This window comes from Eumetopias jubatus, unplaced genomic scaffold, assembly GCF_037043125.1.
Source record: "Eumetopias jubatus isolate StellerSeaLion01/CBP00866 unplaced genomic scaffold, mEumJub1_p1.0 scaffold_3, whole genome shotgun sequence".
Classification (NCBI taxonomy): Eukaryota; Metazoa; Chordata; class Mammalia; order Carnivora; family Otariidae; genus Eumetopias; species Eumetopias jubatus.
Window position 1 is genome coordinate 29865029 of NW_028274809.1, and position 19888 is coordinate 29884916.

A 19888-nucleotide genomic window follows, 5' to 3' on the forward strand; every position below is an offset into this window, starting at 1 on the left:
TTATTTTCTTTTTATTTCCAGGCCACTGGCGACTTTTCCGATGAACTTAGACCCACTCCTATGCAAGTGCATGCTTATCAAACCTTCAATCAACTCTTTCTTCTTTAGGAAAGGTGTTCTTAGTTGCTGAGAATATGTACCTGAAAGTAGAGAAAAAGAACTCATTATTAGAGCACCAAATTATTCTCAGGTTAATTAAATATCAATACATTGGGTTTAAAAGAAAGTTTGTTGGGGCACCTGGGTGGCTAGGTCATTTGAGCATCTGACTCTTGGTTTTGGCTCAGGTCATGATCTCATGGGTCATGGGATCAAGCCCCACCTCAGGCTCCGTGCTCAGAGGGAAGTCTGCTCGAAGATTCTCTCCCTCTGCCCCTCCCCCCATTCTCTCCCTCTCTCTCTCTCTCCCCCTCTCTCTCTCCAATAAATCTTTAAAAATAAAAAATAAAGTTTGTTGTTTCTGTCACTATCAAAGTCTCTATAAACTTATTGCAGGAGCGTATATGTAAATCTGTTTATGTGTCCTTTGCAGTTTAGTTAAAATAAATTATAATAAATACATTTCCTTGTTAATTAATATATGTATTAAGATGTTTTTTCTGATTAAAAAGGTGAAAATGATCATTATATAATTTTTTATATTAAAGTTTTATGCATACACACTTTATGCCATAATTTAGTCAACCATTACATTTAAACAATTTCCAAGTTTTCTGCTATTATAAGCAGTATTGCAGTGAAACTTTGTACTACATTGTTGGCCACATCTCTGAATGTTTCCTTAGGATAGATTTCTAGATGAGTAATTTCTGAAGATGTTCCTAGGAAATTCTTGGAATAAGTAAGGTAAAAAATCAAGCATTTGTGAAACTAATTATATATATTTTCCTGAAGCATTGTTTTCTCTAATGCTTGGTGTTGAAAAAATAAATACTAACATTTGCCAGCTAGTTAGACACCAACTGCAAATGTCATCAAATTATAAATCTAAGTTTTAATTTTCTCATCATGAAGGAATGCAAAGACTCACAATTTTTCTAGAATATTAAACTGCCAGTCTCAGGCAGGCAGGCTTTTCTGTTTCTCTCACTGGCAGAGCAAGGTTAGTTGAAAGAAAAGGCCGTTATTTTTTGACGAAAACAAGGATATACTTCAAAATCCCTTATCAGCATATTCTTTTCCTAAATCAATTAATAACTCTCTCTTTCTCTCTGCCTTGACATAATGCATCATAATTTAGTGGTTAAGCTGGGTTACACCCTCTTCACACCTTCTGGATATTTCAGCATTCAGTTATTGACTCATATCTTTCTAGACTAAATAACAATGATCTTTTGAGTCTTTCCCCAAGTGATGATATCTCTAGCCCTCGGAATTTTTGGAATTCTCATTTCTGGATGCCCTCTGTTCCTGCCGAGTATTGTTATAAACAACTAAAGTATCCAGGTCATCACCCAGCTCAATAAGCTGTCTTTGGGGTCAAGCTCTTCCAGACTCTATCCCTAGTTAAATACATGCCTTTCATAAATTCCTTTTTTATAGAATTGCAGAGCATTAGAATGGAGAATGTAAAGAGACTTTATGGGCCTTCTAATTCTTTCCACACCCCTCTTTTTCAGATGAAGAAACTGAGGGTTAAATAAGTTAATGAAGTTGACTGAAGTTACATAGCTATTTAATATCTCTTGTTTTCGTTTTTGTTGGCCCAGTATATATTAACCTACAAAATTATATAGGAGTTTTATGTTTAACAAAGCATGATTCATAGCAACATTTCTCAAGTGTGTTTAAACTATTTAAGTTTGAGGGGCGCCTGGGTGGCTCAGTGGGTTGGACGTCTGCCTTTGGCTCAGGTCATGATCGCAGGGTCCTGGAATCGAGTCCCAAACAGGGCTCCCTGCTCAGCGGGAAGTCTGCTTCTCCCTCTCCCACTTCTGCTCCCCCTGCTTGTATTCTCTCTCTCTCTGTCAAATAAATAAATAAAATCTTAAAAAAATAAACTATTTAAATTTGAGGACATCAAAATAACAAAAACCTTTTCGCATATTATGTAAACACATTAGTTCTTTCCTTCTGCTCTGGTGATTTGATTTCCCCGAGAACTATAGAGACAAACACCTCTTCACCCTCACCCCCATCCCAACCTGGTAATCCCCCAAGGACAATAGAAAAAATTAGTGGAGAATCTGTGCAGGTACATCCAGAGCCCAGTTGAGCCACTAGAGATTTAATCAAACCTCTTGAGATGAAATCTCAATGTTCCAGCAACTATTTAACTTTTAGCCATGGTGTCTCCTTGACCCAGGACCCTCTTTGACTGTGATTATACAATCCAAATGGAAAGTCTTGTTTCCTGATCTACAAACAATTGTTTATGTCAAACATTAAAGCAACTTCAATAGGGCGCCTAGGTGGCTCAGTCGTTGAGCGTCTGCCTTTGGCTCAGGTCATGATCCCAGGGTCCTGGGATCGAGTCCCACATAGGGCTCCTTCCTTGGGGGGAGGCCTTCTTCTCCCTCTCCCACTCCCCCTGCTTGTGTTCCTGCTCTCGCTGTCTCTGTCTCTGTCAAATAAATAAAATCTTAAAAAAAGTTAAAAAAATAAAATAACTTCAATAAGTAAAATATTCCCTCCTGCTACATAGCCACTCTGGCTAAAGTTTGCAGACCAGCTGGGTCAACAGCAACTCTGTAGCAAGAGAAAAGAAGTGGTTCCCAAAGCTGAAGATAAATCTACTACTTTTAAAAAAAAAAAGAAGAAGAAGATAGAAATGCTATGTTGAAATATGCTCAAAAAATTACATGTAGCTTCAGACTGTTCTGATAGCAACATTGCAAGCAAGTAAACTGAAAGCTATTTTAGAGAAAGACCTTGTGTGCGTATATAATTATTTTCATGTTCGCCTGAACACAAATATTATTTTCATTTATTCTATAGTTACTTTAGTAATTTAAAGTGAGTGTAAAATACAAAAAAAAAAACCCCAATAAATATTGGTGGTAATGAGTATGACAACTAAATATGATAAGAATGGAAAAAGGAGTCCTAGACTACAAATGAAGAAAATACCCAATTCTATGGATGTTGATGTCTGAACAGCCTCTGTTTAAAATGGTTTTTAAATATTGATAACCAACATTGAAAGACATTTTTTTATTTCTTTAGTGGCTAAGCTGTGGTAAAAGAATATTTCCTCTAAAAATGGAAATTGGTTTAAGTTACAATAACGCTTGCCAAAATAATAAATTTATCTATAAAGTACAGCAGTGGATTATCTGGTTTAATGGATCAGCAAATCATGAGGATTTTAGTTAGTGAGGTTAAAACAAACTAGATATATAAAGGCTCTACAATATCTTGGGAAAGGATTAATATAGAACTATTACTGTTAAGTGCTAGTCTAAGAGAGAAATTATAGGGATATATAACAATTCTTGCAATAAAATATACAAATGTAAAAATTAGTTATGCCTCAGTTTTGCACTAGTGGATAAGTAATTCTAAGAGTTACTACCACCCAAACAGATTTTGCTGCAAGGATTGGAAGCTCATTGGTTGAAACAACATTAAAAAAAGAACAAAAACAATATGAATAGGGCTAAGTTATCTATCTCTCAGCTTACTCACAGGGGCTCATTTGCTCTAATCCTAATTCTATAAAGGATATTTCTTTTAGTGCCCCCAGAGAAGACTGTTTTTGAATATAATATTTGCACCAGTGAGAATCTCTAAATTTGCCGGAAATTCCAAATTACTAAAAATTAATCACTCTGCTTGCTGGAAGTTAATTACATATTTGAGATTTTTGTTCAAAAAGCAACAAGGAGTGAATTTGCAAGCCAGCCAGATTTCCCGCCCTTCACTTCACCAACTAAGTACATTGCAAGGAGCCCCTCCATTTACATGGAAGCCATTTTTTTTCTATTTACAAGGGGTGAGAGCTTGTGTGTTGTGAATATTCCCCAGACTTACATTCAAATCTTCCCAAATCCATAGCATGTAAAGACAGGTTATGACTGCTAATATTCAGGCTAATCACTTTATACTTTTGTGTTGTATTTTGGGAATCATGCTTCTCCTTCCTTGTCTTTTTACTCTTCCTTGCTGTTGTTCACATGAAGTATGAGAATGAGGACAATATGTTGATATAAACAGCTCCCATGAAATACAAAAGGAAGTGCTATCTTCCTATCACTTGTGTGCTTTTGTGTGCTCTTGGGTTCACTCCTCAGAGTGCAATGAATCCCCCTAAAGCCATTTCCCCCTTCCTCACAATTGAGCACATTCATACTTGATTGACCCTTTTGAAAGACATGGGACCTAGAGTTGACCACCTTGTTTTCTCCCTGTGTGCTGTGGATGCACTGCCGAAATTTTCTCTTCCTTCCCAGTCAATTGCCTCCTTCCTAAGCCATGGTTCCTGGAGAGGACACAGTCCACATAGATGTCCCAGAAGAGTTGGGCCAGATCCCAAAACAGTGCCCCATGCTTCAAGTTCTCAGATGACTTCAGGTAGATCATAAAATCCCAGAAACCTGAAACAGTGTTAGAAATTCGAGGCTTCTGCATTTCCAGGAGGAGCACTGAAGAAGATTCCCAGCACTGAGGATCAGCTTGGTTAAGAGCCAGCAGGTCTGTCTGGCTATGGCAGAAGAAAGGAGACACACAGCACATTCCCACAATGAGCAGGGAGCAGATAAGGGTCAGGGGGCAGTAGATCCCTCTTCTGTTCCCAGGATCGGCCATGGCACTGAAACTGCATAGAATGGAAATATCTTACAAATCCTTGCTTGAACTCCACTCAGTAATGAAAATAATTATGCCTTTAAAAACCTTGGTTCCAGCAAAGAAAATACACCATTGTCCTTAGGAAAAGTCTTATCATTCCTCCCATAAGTCCCATTCTATCTAAAATGACTCATTGCCAAGCCAGGTAGTATAAAACCAAGATATTTAGATTAGGAAGTGTTTATTCCTAAGACATGTTCCTTTATGAGATGAATAAGTGAACTTGTTTTTCCCTAGGACAGAGGAACATAATTTAAAAAACTATTAAGTAAAAATTTAAAATCTTGCTGCATGGCTTTAATTGTTCTATAATATCATAGTTTAGCCTACCTATTCTAATCCAGGACTCCCATGCAATTAAGAATTCTAATATATTTTATCCTTAGGTGTTTTCCTATTTGGGGTGACTTTCAATTTTTAAAAAGCGTTAAGAATTGTAAAATGTTCTAAATAAAAATGAACATAAGGTAGTGTGCTAAAAGTATGGGAACGAAGGGGTATATATTCAATCCACTAGAGTAGAATCAATTGACATTTTATCAACACCTAAAAATGCTCTACGATTCTGATATAACTTTCATAATGTTTTATCATTTTTTTCTTTTTGCTATGAATCTCAAGAATTTTAATGAAAGCATTTGCCTCTCATTCAACTTTTCTGGCTCTCAAAGCCTGCTGCAATAAAATTAAACTATATAGGGGCCCCTGGGTGGCTCAGTCGGTTGGTTGGGCCTAGGACTCTTTGTTTCGGCTCAGGTCATGATCTCATGAGTGGTGGGGTCAAGCCCTGCCCTTCACCCCCATCCCCTCCACACTTAGTAGAGAATCTGCTTGAAGATTCTCTCCCTCTGCCCCATCCTCCCCACTCTCTTTCTAATAAATAAATAAATCTTTAAAAAATTAAAGTATATAGCACTTTGAAATTATTGTTACACTTCAGACTTCAGACAAGTGTAATGAGATATAATGTCCCTAAAATAAGGGACAAATAATCTTATCTGACTCTTTAAGACTACCCAAAATGTGTATCACACTTAAACAACTCTAACATAAAGGAAAAACAGGAAGACATATACAGCTCACTTTCAGTTTTATCTTATATTTCCCAAACCTTTTAGATGTGTCAAGAAGGCAAGCAAGGCACAGCTCATGGGAATACGTCTATACTGGAACATTTAAGTATAACACCATAAGAATGAATCTTTCTCTTCTACACAGCAGCAGAACATACTGAGGCACCCTTAAATCAGTATTTCGGGAATGCCTTTGAACATGCACATTCGTATTTGGAAGAGGCATGTTGAGATACAAGGTTATTCAAAAATATTTCAGATCACTTACACAGGATCTCTCCCTGAACAAAATTATATTCAATATGTCCTCTTCTGAACTAAAATATCAAAGTCGAGTTGCCCCAAAGGCTATTTATTCTTAGGGAATATGTCCAAGTGTCAGTGCTAAATTACTGGAAGACCGAGGGCGGGACGCTGTCCAGTGTGCTGAAGTTAGTGTAGTCCGGGACTCCCTGTCTGCTCCCACCACAGCACTCATATCGGCTCCTTTAGGTTCCCTTCTCAGGACAGTCTTCCCCGAGGCTGGAAGTTCCTCAGCCCCGGGGTCCTTCGTGCGCCCCGCTACAAGCCCCGCGCTGGGCTCGCTGCGTCCCGATCCCACACTTGGTTCAATGGCCTCACCCTCTTTAGGGCGGAGCTGCCAAGGACCCACTGTGTCCTTTGTGCCCCATTATTTTCTTTACACGGAGGCTCAACTCCCAGGTCGCAGGAGGGCACCCCTTCGCACTTACCGGCTCAACCCTCCCTGGATTCCCTGGAGTGTGTGAAGAGGAAAAGCTCAGGCTGCTTCCCGAGAGAGTGACGGTCCCCAGCCCCGGCGTCCTGAAGGCTACTGTGCCTCTTAAGCAGTGGGAGTGTTCGGCGCCTCTCCAAGTCTACGTCAAAGCGCCGGGAACTGCTGCCACCTCTCGCCCCCAAGTCCATCTCCGGAACCCTCTTCCTCCCTCCCTCCCCTGGAGATCTCACTTCAGGTAACAAGCAGGCTTAGCCGCACACACCCTCACTGACCCTGACGCACACCTACCCTCCACCCAGTGAAACTGAGTCTTTATGCGGTTTGGCTTCCCAGTCTTACCTCGGAAGGCGCGACGCTCCTGGCAGGAACTGGAAAGTTGGGACCCAGCTCCACCACAGATTAGGAGCGAGTGGGGCTCCCCAGATTCCCAGCCTTCAGGGGAGCCTTGTTTGAGAATAAAGAGATGCGGGACTCTTCGGGTCGGAGAAGGCACGTGGGCACTGGGACAGCGGTGGGAAAGAGCTCAGAGGAAATGGGGCACCTCTTAAAGACATCTGGGTGTGAATTTCTCCTGCCTGCCTGCAGTCCTTGGCGGGGAGGAGAAAAACGCACCTGGGGCAAAGTCGGAGGGAGGGAGGGACATGGCGTCGCTGGCAGCTCCCCGCTGTCTGGGGACAAGGAGACCCCTTTTGCCTCCAGTTCTGTGGCCTGGATCCCCTCAGGAGCCCGGGTTGTTGCTGGCAACAAGTGTGTCAGCCCACCGCTCCAGATTCACAGCCCCGTCCCTGCTTTCCGCCTGGGACTCCTTTTTGGTGCTCCACTCACAGCTAGTTAATATCTTAGTGTGGGGCTAAGCCCTGTCAAGTGTCCAGGGCTCTGCTGAGCATTAGTGTCCACCTCAACTGAAACACACCCAGCCTGGAGGCCTGAGGCAAAAGTCCTACCTTTGCAAGTGTTTCCAGGGTTTGCCCCTCACCTCAAAACCCTCTAAGTGTCCTAAAATCCACTTGTAGTCTCCATTAACTGAAGGCTTTTGTGCCCCCTCAATAGTATCCATGGTTACTTTCCAGAGGGGCACAGGGAGGAACCCAGGCTTGTAGCAAGGTTTACTAAAGACAAGAACTGACCAGCTACCCAAGGGATAGAAATAGAACTCCAAAAAGGATTCCTAAGGGGTTCTGGGCTTTTTCTTCAGCTCTGAAACTGGATGGAGTGTACTTCAGTTTCTCAATCTGTGACCCGAGCATGCTAATGTCTGCTTCTAATTACACCCTAAAGATGGAGGGGAGGAGATAATGGATGAGGTCTTGAACTTGCTTCCTGTACTTCAAGATGCTCTCAGCCTTTTGGAGAAGGTCACGAGAGAAACACAAGTGTGTGAGCACAGGGAGAACCCTGTGGAAAGGAAAGGGAAGAGCAGGTATCTTTGAGGAAGTGATGGATGAACTTCTTGAAGAAGGAGTTATATAGGTGTCCTGGGGCCAAAAGGAGAAGGGATAGTCTCCTCCAGGCAATGAAATCAGAATGAGCGAAGACATGGAGGGAGCAATCAGGAGTTCTGTGTTTCTAGGGAGAAAAGGAAAGGAAAGGAGTATAGAGAGAGAAGGGAGAACAGAAGTAGGGTTGTGAGGATTTAATTCTGGTTTGGAGCATGTTGACATTACCTTTGAAAACATTGGTATATAAATACGTAATGCTTACTTTATTTTTCAGTGCCTATGTGCCAGGTACTATTCTAGATGCTATGTATGTATCAAAACCCAGCACAGAGCCCAATGGCCAAGTCCGAGCTTGATCTCAAGACCGTGAGATTATGACCTGAGCAGAAACCAAGAGTCTGGCGCTTAACCAACTGAGCCACCCAGGGGACCCTAACACCTGACTCTTGATTTCAGCTCAGCTCTGGTCTCAGGTTCTCAGGTTGAGCCCCATTTAGGGCTTCATGTTCAGTGGGGAGTCTGCTTCTCTCTCTCTTTCTCCCTTCCTCTCCCTCTGCCCCTCCCTGCCCCGCTTGTGCTTCTCTCTCTTTCTAAAATAAGTGGATGACTCTTTTAAAAAATTACATATATTTATAATGATTTGTGTTTCCAGTTCCTGTGTTGAACATTGAGTTTACAGCTATATATCAAAAACACATAACTAGCTAATTAAATAAACAAATAGTGCCACGTATGAGTCAATAATGAGAGTCTATCATTCTGAAGCCCCCCCAAAATATATGTGTAATGTGTCAGATATGATAAGAAAAAGCAAAAGATCATCACGAAAAAGTAAAGCAGGATTGAAAAAAGATGTGGAGAAGAGCTATTCTATATGGAATACTGAGAAGCTCTTCCTGGTGAGGAAATACTGAGTAAATTCTATTAAGGTGAAAGAGTGAGTCATATGTAAACACAGGAACGAATGCTCCAAGTAGGGTACAAGGGAAGCATGGACCAAGTGCATTGTGAGAAGTGTTTTCTGGGTATAGCGGTAGGAAGTGAGGCCCAAGGGGTGGTCAGAAACCCATCCTGGCTGCTCAATAAAGAACTGACTGGACAGGGCAGGGCAGAGGCAGGGAATACAGTTGGGAGCTGCTACAAAAATTCAGATCAGATATGGAGAGTTCAATAAAGGTGTAGCAGTGGAGTAGCTGAGAGTAAGTGGATTCTGAATATGTTTTGAGGATAGAAAAAATGGGACTTATTGATGACATGAAAGCAGACTGCAAGAAAAAGAGAGAAATTGAAGATGACTTCAAGTTTTGGGAGCTAAACAACTGGAAGTTTGGAATTACCAGCAGCCAAGAGAGGAAGTGTTTTGAGGAACAAGTTTGAGAAAGAAACATCAAGAATTTGGTTTTCAAGATGTCAAGTTTGAGACGACTGTCATCCAAATGGAGATGCTGAATAGGCAAGGCAAAGTTGCGGACTAATGATAAACACTTGAGATACAGCATTCAAGAAAGAAGTCTAGACTTGGGATTTACGTTTACCCGTAGGCAATAGTTAAAACACTCACAGAAAAGTATGTAAAGTGGGTAAAATAGTAGCCAGAGGATAGAAACTAGGATGTGGCCAACATTTAAGTGATTAAGAAACCGAGTTAAAAGGAACCAGAAATGTGTGGTGCCTTAGAAGCCAATGAGATAGAGATTTTTCACAAAGAAGGAAGAAATCAACCATATCACACCGATTCAGAAAGGGGGTCAATAAAATGAAGACAAAGAATTTTCCATTGAGTCTGAAAAATAGAAGGCTGCCAAGTTGCTCATTAAGAGAAAATTTCAACTGAGTGTTCGGGGAGGAGTGGTGGGCTGAGGAGAAACGGAAAGTGAAGAAATTTGGACAGCCCCCATGAAGCACTTTCTATGAAGTTTAGAAAAGAAGAGGAGGAAGGATTGGAACAGAAGATTAGGGGTTAGATCTTTATTATAGTCACAGGCTGAGGGACAGAAACCACTAGAGAGAGAGAAGTTGAAGTTCAGAAGAGAAGGACGACTAACAATCTCAGAGGAAACAAGAAGCAAGGGGAATACGAATTAAGAACAAACAAACAAACGCAGTGGTTAACAGAAGGGGGCATAGCTTGCTCTATGAACAAGGAAGAAGGGGGGCTATCTCTGGATGTGGATATGTCTGTAGGTAGTACGGTGGGAAGGGGTGCAAGAGTTGAGAGAGATGGTGAGAGATGGTCTCAATTATCTTAAGGAGTTAAGATGCATAGTCATCCACAAGAAATGAATGAGGGGAGATGTTAAGGAGTGAATTGAAGAGTGAAAAGACTTTGGGATAATTATTGAAGAGAAGAGAGGAGATAAGAGAGACTAAAGAAAGTACTAAAAGCTCAGGCAAAGTTTGAGAGCATAAATTTGTAACAAACCATTTTGCATGCCTCCCTGGTTTTTATGAGGCAAAATAACTTAACAATGAAGACTTTTATGCTCTGTATCCAAACTGCCTGGGTTTACACCACATCTTTCTCACTTGCCATATTTCATTGATTCTTAGAGGCATTTTTTTTTCCACATTTAACAGCACTGAAATCAGAATGTCTCTATCAGCTGATGGTACCTTGCAATTAGAATTGCAACATTCTTTTGCTTCTTCAAAATAATGGGATGTCTACAGTTGATTGCATCTTTGATTTGATGTAATGTTTTGGGCAGATTGGTCTCTGTGAAACAGTTTTCCTGCCTGTAAATGGGCAAAAATTTCTCTTATGGCTAGTGAAAGTAAAATTAGATCATACACGGAAAATACTTAAAATGGGGCTGCATGTAGCAAGTACTTGAAAAATGCAGGTTCTTACTTTTCTCCTGCAGTGTCCATCCAACTTAACATAGGAGAAAAAGAATGGTCATTATTACATTGACCTAGTGTTAGAGTTTGGTTGAGTAGATACTGATGAAGAAGGATGCAAAGGACTGAAGGTCATAAAACCAAATTAGACAAAGAGATGAGGCTGGGGTGGAGGAGGAAAGAAGGAAGTAGAGGAAACTGGAGGTCTCGGTGAGGGAGGGAAAAGGGCAGCTGTGAGAGGAATAAAGAAAGAAGGTTCTAGTCAGGGAGAGGGACATTTATGTTTCACACTTTAGTGGTGGAACAGCTCTGAATTCTGAGCATGACCACTGAAATGAGTGACTGAGATGGAGTGAAGGTAGAGACCACTGTAGATGAGCTCCTCCTTCCCTGTAGTCTGAAGATAATGAACTGAAATGGTTGCCCCTATTCATAGAAGCTGAGGCTGTGTGACACTGCTGTCCCAACGAGATGGCCTACAACATCTCCGGCCAATGGGAGTAAAGGCTTTAAACATATATTTTTTAGAAGTCTAGCTCGTGCTTATTCATATACTTTTTTTTTTTCAATAATTACTTGGGACTGGAAGTTTTGACCTTCGGTAAAACTTCTACAGTACCACCCTGGAAAATAATGCCCTGATGAAACATTTCTCATAAACACAACTTACCACCTTCACTTGAAAATTAAATAGTCATCTTATTGCTTATTTTTATTTAGAAAGGAATTCTAATGACTATATACTCTGTTGTAATGTATATTTAGTACTCCGTGGTTAACAGAGAAATCTGGAGAGATTCTTGGGAAGAAATATATGTCTTTCGTCTGAACTTTATAATAATTGCAGGAGAAAAATAGCAGACTAGTTCTTGAATTTAGATAAAACAAAAGCTGCCACCAAATGATTTGAATGAAACACATAATACTCTGTTTAACATATAAAAATGTTTGGTTTGATATCTTACTCTTGTGGCTTCCTTTACATAAACTAAACTCCCTAACAATGCCGACTTCTAGTCAGCAGTATTTTACAAAACATCGTTTTCATATACTTGGTTTCATGTGACCCTAAGGAAAACATGTTTTATCCCCCTCTTTCCCCGTTTGCTGTTAAGGTAAGCGATTTCCCTTGGGTGACATAGCTGATAAGAGTTAGAACATGGTCTGTTCCAAAACTTAGCTTTATTCATTGTCATTTATTTGTCCTAAATAGTGTACTTGTACAAACACACGTACTATCTGCCAGTGTCTGTTCTCTTCACTGTACATTCTGTCCTCATTCCCCTACTCGCTCCCCAGTACCAAGCTCGGTAGTGTATGGCAGGTCCAACTTAGAGAATAATTTTAATAAGCTTACATCTGGAACCAATCCATCACATCATCATTCTAACTTGTTAAAAATATGCAGAAAATGAATGGGTCATGTAAAATTACATGATGCCGCAAAAGCTGGTTTAACTGGCATCTGTCATCCAAAGAGTTGTTTCAGTTCGATGCAGTTGCAGCCTAGGGCAAAAGAATGACTAGTTGAGAAGTAAATCGCAATTAGCTGAATGTGCCCCATGCGTAGATTTCCTGATTTTTGCCACTTGAAGCAATTCTCAAAGACATTAAAAGGGACTTCCGATTAATTTTAATGAAATTTGAGCGCAGTTATATAGATAGTTTGCATCTTCAGCAGTACATTAATTTGCAAATGATGGGGACGGCCTTTAAGAATTGGGTGCTTCTTTAACATTTAGGACCAGAGAGTAAAAATAATTACTTTCTCTCATTCTTTTATGCTTTTCCATAATTTGAAGATGGCAATAAACAAGGACAATTTCCTGGAATGCCCATTGGGGTAAGTGGATGAGTCATTCTTTAAGTGTTATCAAATTCATAAGGACACATTGCAGTGAAGTAGTCAGATGATACTGGACATTGATTCTAAAATGTGCAGAAAAGGAAAGTTACTCGGGGATACAGGAATAGTTCATTCATGTTTTTCGTACTTGTACAAGTAAAGATACTGTAGTTGTGATCATAGGCATAGTGGTGGTTTTTTGCAAAGATACTTCTCAAAACGCATCTATCCTTTGCCCATTCTTTCCAGCAGGTTGCAAAACCCATAGGGACTCTTATGGCTTTGTCAAGAGTAGAGTTTTCTCTTGCAATAATCCCAGTCATTCAAAAGTGACCCTAGTAAGTCCTGTCTTTTGGACTCTCATTTCCAAAGGAGGCTACGATACCAGTGATTTGTTTTCAATTTGGTTTATCTACCAAAGCAGTAATAACAAAGGTCTAAGGTTTTAGTGATAGTAAGTTTCTTTTTCTAAGGCTTCAATTATGATAGAGTAGCAAAAAACAACATAAAAGCTCTACTTCAACACATGTAGGAGGAGTACAGGGGTTCACAGCCAGAAAGTCAGGGGTCCAGGAACAATCATGGATTTTTGCCAAGAAGAAAACATCTGTGAGAAGGTCAGATAAGGACACAGGCCCGTATGTTGAAGGCATAGAACTTCTCACTCTCACAGTATGATCAGGGCTCCTGGGATGAGGAACTTTTCCTTGACTCATGTGCCTCTAAGGGAGTTAGTTTTTCTCTGCATCAGATTTTGTTCATACTTTGTTCTGCCACAATTTTTTTCATACTTTCATTATGCACTTACTGTATTTTAATTGACATACATGCTTATCTGTTTCTCCTCACCTTCCTACTCGTACCCCAACCATTCCTTCAGAATGGGAATCATGTCTGACTACTCTCAGCTTCAGAGCCGAACACACACATAATAACTTCTTAATCAATGTGGGTTGAATTTATTTATGAAAACAGTCTCATTTTGAACCTGAGACTGGAGTAGTGAGTGTCATTAATCAACTTTGTATTGGTCAAATTTCTTATGGCTGGAGAAAGAAATTAAAATGTCAGTCAGCATTTAGTTCTTTTTTTCTTTATCCAGGGCCCCAAGTTTCTTATCATGCTTTTGCTGAATGGAGTTATTACTTTGATATGATTATGAATATAGCCTCTGAAATGAAGCTTTTGCTTGAAAGACTATAATCGAAAAGTAGATGCTAAGGATGAAAGTATAAAATCATTTTCCCTGAGGAAAAAAACATGTCCCATTCAATGATAAGATTTTAATTTTCAGTCATTGGAAAATGAGAAACATTCTAAATCTAGTTTGAGGTCATTTTTGTAACATGTTGTATCAGCTAGAAATGCGTTTAACTACAAGTAACAGAAAGCCCGACTACAGTAACTTTAATAAAAAGGGATTTATTTTTCTTACCCAATAAGAAGTCTAGAGACGAGTAGGTGCTGATATTAGTTCAGTGGCCAAAAATATCAGGCCCTACATTTCTTATTCCCTTAACCTTCCTTCCCTTGGACTCTCAGGTTAGCTGCCACAGCTCCGGGCATCAAATCTACATTCAAGGCAGGAAGTTGATAGAAGGATTGTTCCAGCCTAGCCACTTCTATTATTTTTTAATCATGAAAATGAAAACATTTCTAAAGCCCTTATCAATGGCCTTAGACTTAAATTCATGGGCTACACGTAGGTCACATGGTCACTTAGGGAGGCAGGTAAGTTTGGGAGAAAGAGCGCCAATGGAAGAGGGTAAAGTGCTTTGTCCAGGGAGCTGGGAATGGCTTTCGGGGAAGCAATCAGCAGAGTCAGCCCCAGAAGGCAACACGAGCTGATGGAAAACCATGCAAACTTAACCCTAAAGTGGGATAACTCTTTGGCTGCTTATCTTTTATTTTCTTAGGTCTGAACTTCTTTATCTTAAAAATGGAAGTCTTAATATTATTCACTAACATTATGTATTTGAGAAATAGAAGATGCTAGTAAGAAGGCAGTGATGGCTGCATAAACTACTTGGGGATGTATCTGAAAGCCCTTTGTTTCTAGGACTTTGAGCTAAGCATTTCAACTTTCCTATGCATCAATGTTTTCTGTTAATTATATAAGTCCAATTAGATAATCCCAAAATTCTTTCCTGCTTTATCAATCTATTACCTATGATTTGTGGCAATAATCCACTGATTAAATAAATATCTAGAAATCCTGGAGTTTAGAAAATTATTGAAATTAAGAATTAGAAGTGGTATAATCATTGTAGAAAGGAGTTAAACATTGCTATACCCCAGGAGTAAGTATCTACTTCTCAATGTAAACACCAGAGAAATGCTTGCACTTGTACACTAATAAATATGTATAAGAATGTTCACAGAGATACTCTTCATGTACCAAGTGCCCAGAAACAACTCAAATGTCCAAAGAGTAGGGAATAAATAAATTGTAGTACTACTTCAATTACTACTTCACAGTAGTTAAAACGAATGAAGTACATCTAGTTGGAACACCATGGATGGTTTTATAAATATAATATTGAGGATGAAAACATAAGTCCCAAAAGATTATATACAAAATATCAATACCATATTTATAAAGTTAAGACAACTAAAACCAAACTACACATTTATTAGGAATATGTAAAAGAATATGACTATGTGCTTCAAATGGCAATGAAATTATTATTATAGGAATCAAGGTGGTAATTACAATTAGGAGAGAGGAGTTCAATGGACAAGATGGAGGAGTTTCACACAAACAATGTTAATTAATTATCACATTGAATAGTAGATTCATGGATATTTATTATAGGATTTTAGATAGATAAGTAGGTAAGTAAATAAATACATACATGCATATGAAAGTCCAGTGGACTAATGATAGAGTATATCCAGAATTGATTCTGATTATCTATATTTCAAATAAAAAAAATTTTTAAGTCCCTATCACCTATGGGAGGTCTTTAAGATAAAGACCTTATTAAGCTATGTTCTTCCTTCCTCGTATAAAACAAATGATGTAGAATTTCATTCACCAAAACTGGAATTTCTTGGTTATTTAGAATATTTTCTATTAGAGCACCTACTCATTTAACTAGTGCTAATAAAACAAGGTGGGAAATGAGAAACATATCATAACAACCTGCCCTGAACTCTAGTCTCTCTTAGGATGACCACATTCTATTTTCTTTGACCACCAGTCCCATCCCTGTGCTTCTTCAAGAGGGGAAGTCAAGGCAGTGAAATGTGAGGGTCTATCCACAGCATCTTCCTGAGCAGAAAGCAGATTGTTGAGATGACCAAATATTTGTTGTTTCAAAACATGTCCTCTACTGGGTGCAATGAGAGGTCATCAAGATATGCTTTAAACCACTCATAAATCCACAAGCTAATGGGGAATACAGTAGATGAGGCAAAGGACAAGGTATTGAAATATACTAACACATATACCCAAACCAAAGCAATTCATTGTTCAATATTACACACACACACACACACACACACACACACACACTGCCATTCACTGTTATGGACATGGGAGATATATATATCAATGAACAGGATAAGCAGAATCTTTGCTTTTGTGGAAATTCCATTCTACTGGAAAACACTAACAATATTTAAGTAAACACATAAACAAGATAATTTAAGAACAAGAGTGAAATGAAGGAAATGAAATCACGTTTTATAATAGAGACTGAGAAGAAAAACATGGCTTTAATGCACAATTGACTTCAGTCCTCTAACTTTTTTAGGTCTTCAATCCATGGAAGCTTTGAGATTGCATTAGTACTCATTACAACAAAATCACAGCCCCTTATGCTTGTAAAATTGACTAGTATCAACCAAATTCAAGTGTCATTAGGCATACACATGTGAAACTACTTAAACCTACCAAGATATGTGGAGAGCACATGCCTCTATCAGTCAGCCACTCTGCAATCAGGCTTCTGTTTAACCCTTCCCCTACCTCATCCTTGAAAACCTTCCACATGATAGGAGAACTACCCCTTCCGTAATGACCGGCAGTTCCTGAAGAAAAGTAAATTTCTTTTAACAGGCCCCATGCTTCTGACATATCTAAGGGTTATATTCTAAGGGAATTTAAATTTGTGCATAATTTATATAGGCACAGATTTGGAAAAGCATGTTACATATTCAAATAGATATATGTATATATAGGTGTTTGTTTATATGTGTGTATATGTATACATACACCCACCCCATCTTGGGATTCCCTATTCAGATGAATACCTGACACCTTGGGACACCCATTAATACATGGTTTTGAATTAGTACCCTTGCAGAAAACTTCTAGACTCTAACAAAGGTGTGACATCAGCCAAGGCATCAATTAAATCTTAGTGAGAAGTTTACCAATTCTTGCGCATATGTTTGTGATTGTTTTCAACTTGTAAACCTGATCCAGAGTTGCTATCAGAAAACTGACCACCTCTGCTATCAAACATGACATCTACTTTTGATATCTAACATAACTTGTCATCCCCAGCTGAAAATTCTGATATTGGAACAAATTTCTCGAGCTTTTAATTCAACACCTCTTGCTCACAAGGTAACAAGAGTGAAAAAATTTTCCAGAAGATCTATTATACAACCATTGCATTGATCCATGTCAAGACCAGAAAGATGTCAGGCAACAACCCACATACCAGAAGCATTTGTATCAAACATTTCATCAAATGCCTGGCAGTTTTTGAAACACTCTGGTGAGCTGCTGGTCGTAAAGACTATTGAACCAGGGTGCCTGGGTGGCTCAGTGAGTTAAGCAGCTGCCTCTTGATTTTGGCTCAGGTCATGATCTCAGGGTTGTGAGATTGAGCCCCACATTGGGGTATGTGCTGGGTGTGGAGCCAGATTCTCTCTCTCCTTCTCCCTCTGCCCCTCCCCTCTCTTAAAAAACAAAAACAAACACAACCCATTGAACCATTTCTTTACCTGCCTCAGATGTAAATGTTTCAGACATAAAAAACAGCAAAATAGAGGGGAAATCAAAACAACAAACAAAATAAAGTTAAAGCCATGCTCATCTGCTAATAGACTCATGCCCTGTCTCTCTGGCCATTTTTGAAAAGTCTTACTTACAAATATGGCCCACCTCATTTCTAAATCACCATAGTTCAACCATACTCTGTCCAGAACCATGATCCCAACAGAGTGCTGACACTACACGTCTCCCTTTTTCTAAAATGGTTCCCAGGACAAGGGTTAACCGCATAACACATCCTATATAATAGCCTCTCTCACACTGAATAGGGAGGTGGAGACATTCTCAGGCTCTCATAAAATCTAGACGGGGGAGAAGAGTAGTAGGAGGGGTTGGGACTTTCTGTTAGGGGTGCTTCCAGACTTTAATTTTTCTGTGATGGGAAAAAAAATATCTCGTTTCAAAAGCAAGATGTCGACATTATTTTTAGCTGTCAATCACATTTTTGTGCAAGGAACTCAATTTTAGATATCGATCACTTTTTGTGCAAGGAATTCAAAATTTATCTTCCTCTTGTAAATATACACAAAGTGTTCCAACCAAACTAATAACAGAGCTATTTAACTAACCTTCAAAATAAGGTTTTGCCAAACAAAGAGATGATCTATGTTAGAGCCAAACAAAGGGAAAGTCAGCCAAACAAAGAGATGATCTATGTTATAAAATATTTGTAATAGTCCATCAATATAAGTGATATGTGAAATGTGGATATATGAATTGTTTGCCTTTCCGGGCAACTAACTGGAAATTGTACAAACTTTGATAGTCAAAGGACTTCTTCCAGGGACATTCTTCTGTAATTCATTCATCTGTAAAAAGCAAAAGGCTTTTTATTTTATATGGACAGCTACCTACTCGGTATCTATATCCTGAGAACAAAGCCAAAATGGACTGAATTGACTACATTTTCCTTCTTTCATCTGAGTGTTTGGTCTCATATAAGTATTTGAGTACAAGGCCTTCTCAGAGTTTTTTAACTTTAATAAAGAAAAATTTATTTCTTCATTTCTAACCATAGCTAATGAAATGTGGCTCTGGGCAATACATCACCAGGAAAAGAGAGGTTATACAACTTTCTGAGAACTCGATGAAATACAGAGCCATTTTGATTACCTGTAACCACGACTTCCTCTTTGGATCAGCTTCTTTTATTTCTTTTGTTCAAATCGCATTTCTCAAAATGCCTGGTGAAATGTCTTAAGCATCTTACCTCTCCTTTGTGCGGTACTGAGAATGTAATTTGAAGACTCAAGAACAATTACCACCTTTGTTGTGTTCTACCTTATACCACTCATCTGCACTTAAATCATTGTGGCCCAGGAGTAATACTTTTCTATGGAAAGCCATCATGGTATTATTAATAAACAACTACTCTGCTGATAAATCAATATATGGCTTCTAATAAGTAGGGGAGTGTCATTCTCATCTCTTGTTCCTGAAATACCAAATGTTCATAATTTCCACTTGGACTAAAGAAAGTATAAATACGGTTACAGTAATGGAAGTAAAAGGATTTTAAAATCCATTCTTTTGCTACACGGTGGTATTGTCAAAAGTTCCTTCAAGTTTGGACATCCCAGTTTAAATATATCCTAGTGAGGGATTTTAAATATATTGAAATATAACCTAGTGAAGCTCCCAGGATTTGAGGAAGTTGAATGTTGCCCTTTATGGGAAGCCATTATTGATTTCATATCAGTTGGAATCATGGCCACAGCAGGAAGACTGGATTCACCCTTGCTTGCTAAGTTCTGTCTTGGGACCAACCGAATTCAGTTCTGCTGCCAGTAGAATCTTTGAGCACATAGTGCCAATCTCATGGAAGTAATATTCTTCCTCTGCTACATTTATTCCCTATTTTCGCCCAGTCTCATCAGCTCTCTGTCCCCCCCATTCTCTCCCTTTCCCTTTCTGTGGTACCACTTCGAGAATTTGCCTCTCATTATATGGCTTAAATTATTACGTCCAAAGATGGTTCTCAAGTAAATATTTCCATCCTAACCCTTCCAAGGTGTTCTATATCTTCATTTCAGTAACATGCTGGACATCTTCACCTGATTTCTATCAAGCCCCTCGAATCCAACAGATCTAAAATGGAATACATGTTTGCCCCCTAAATCAGGATCTCCTCCACACTGTCCCCATCGTCCCAACTAC

At 39.2% G+C, this 19888-nt stretch overlaps 1 protein-coding gene across 1 annotated transcript; it reads right to left on the bottom strand.

Annotated features, from left to right (window-relative positions):
• Positions 1-4746, bottom strand: FAM237A (family with sequence similarity 237 member A). The gene is made up of 2 exons (XM_028112130.1): positions 4335-4746; positions 1-140 (listed from the first exon to the last, which is right to left on the bottom strand). Exons 1-2 carry the CDS (start codon positions 4744-4746, stop codon positions 1-3), a joined length of 552 nt encoding a protein of 183 aa, XP_027967931.1.
• Between the last annotated feature and the right edge of the window lie 15142 nt (positions 4747-19888).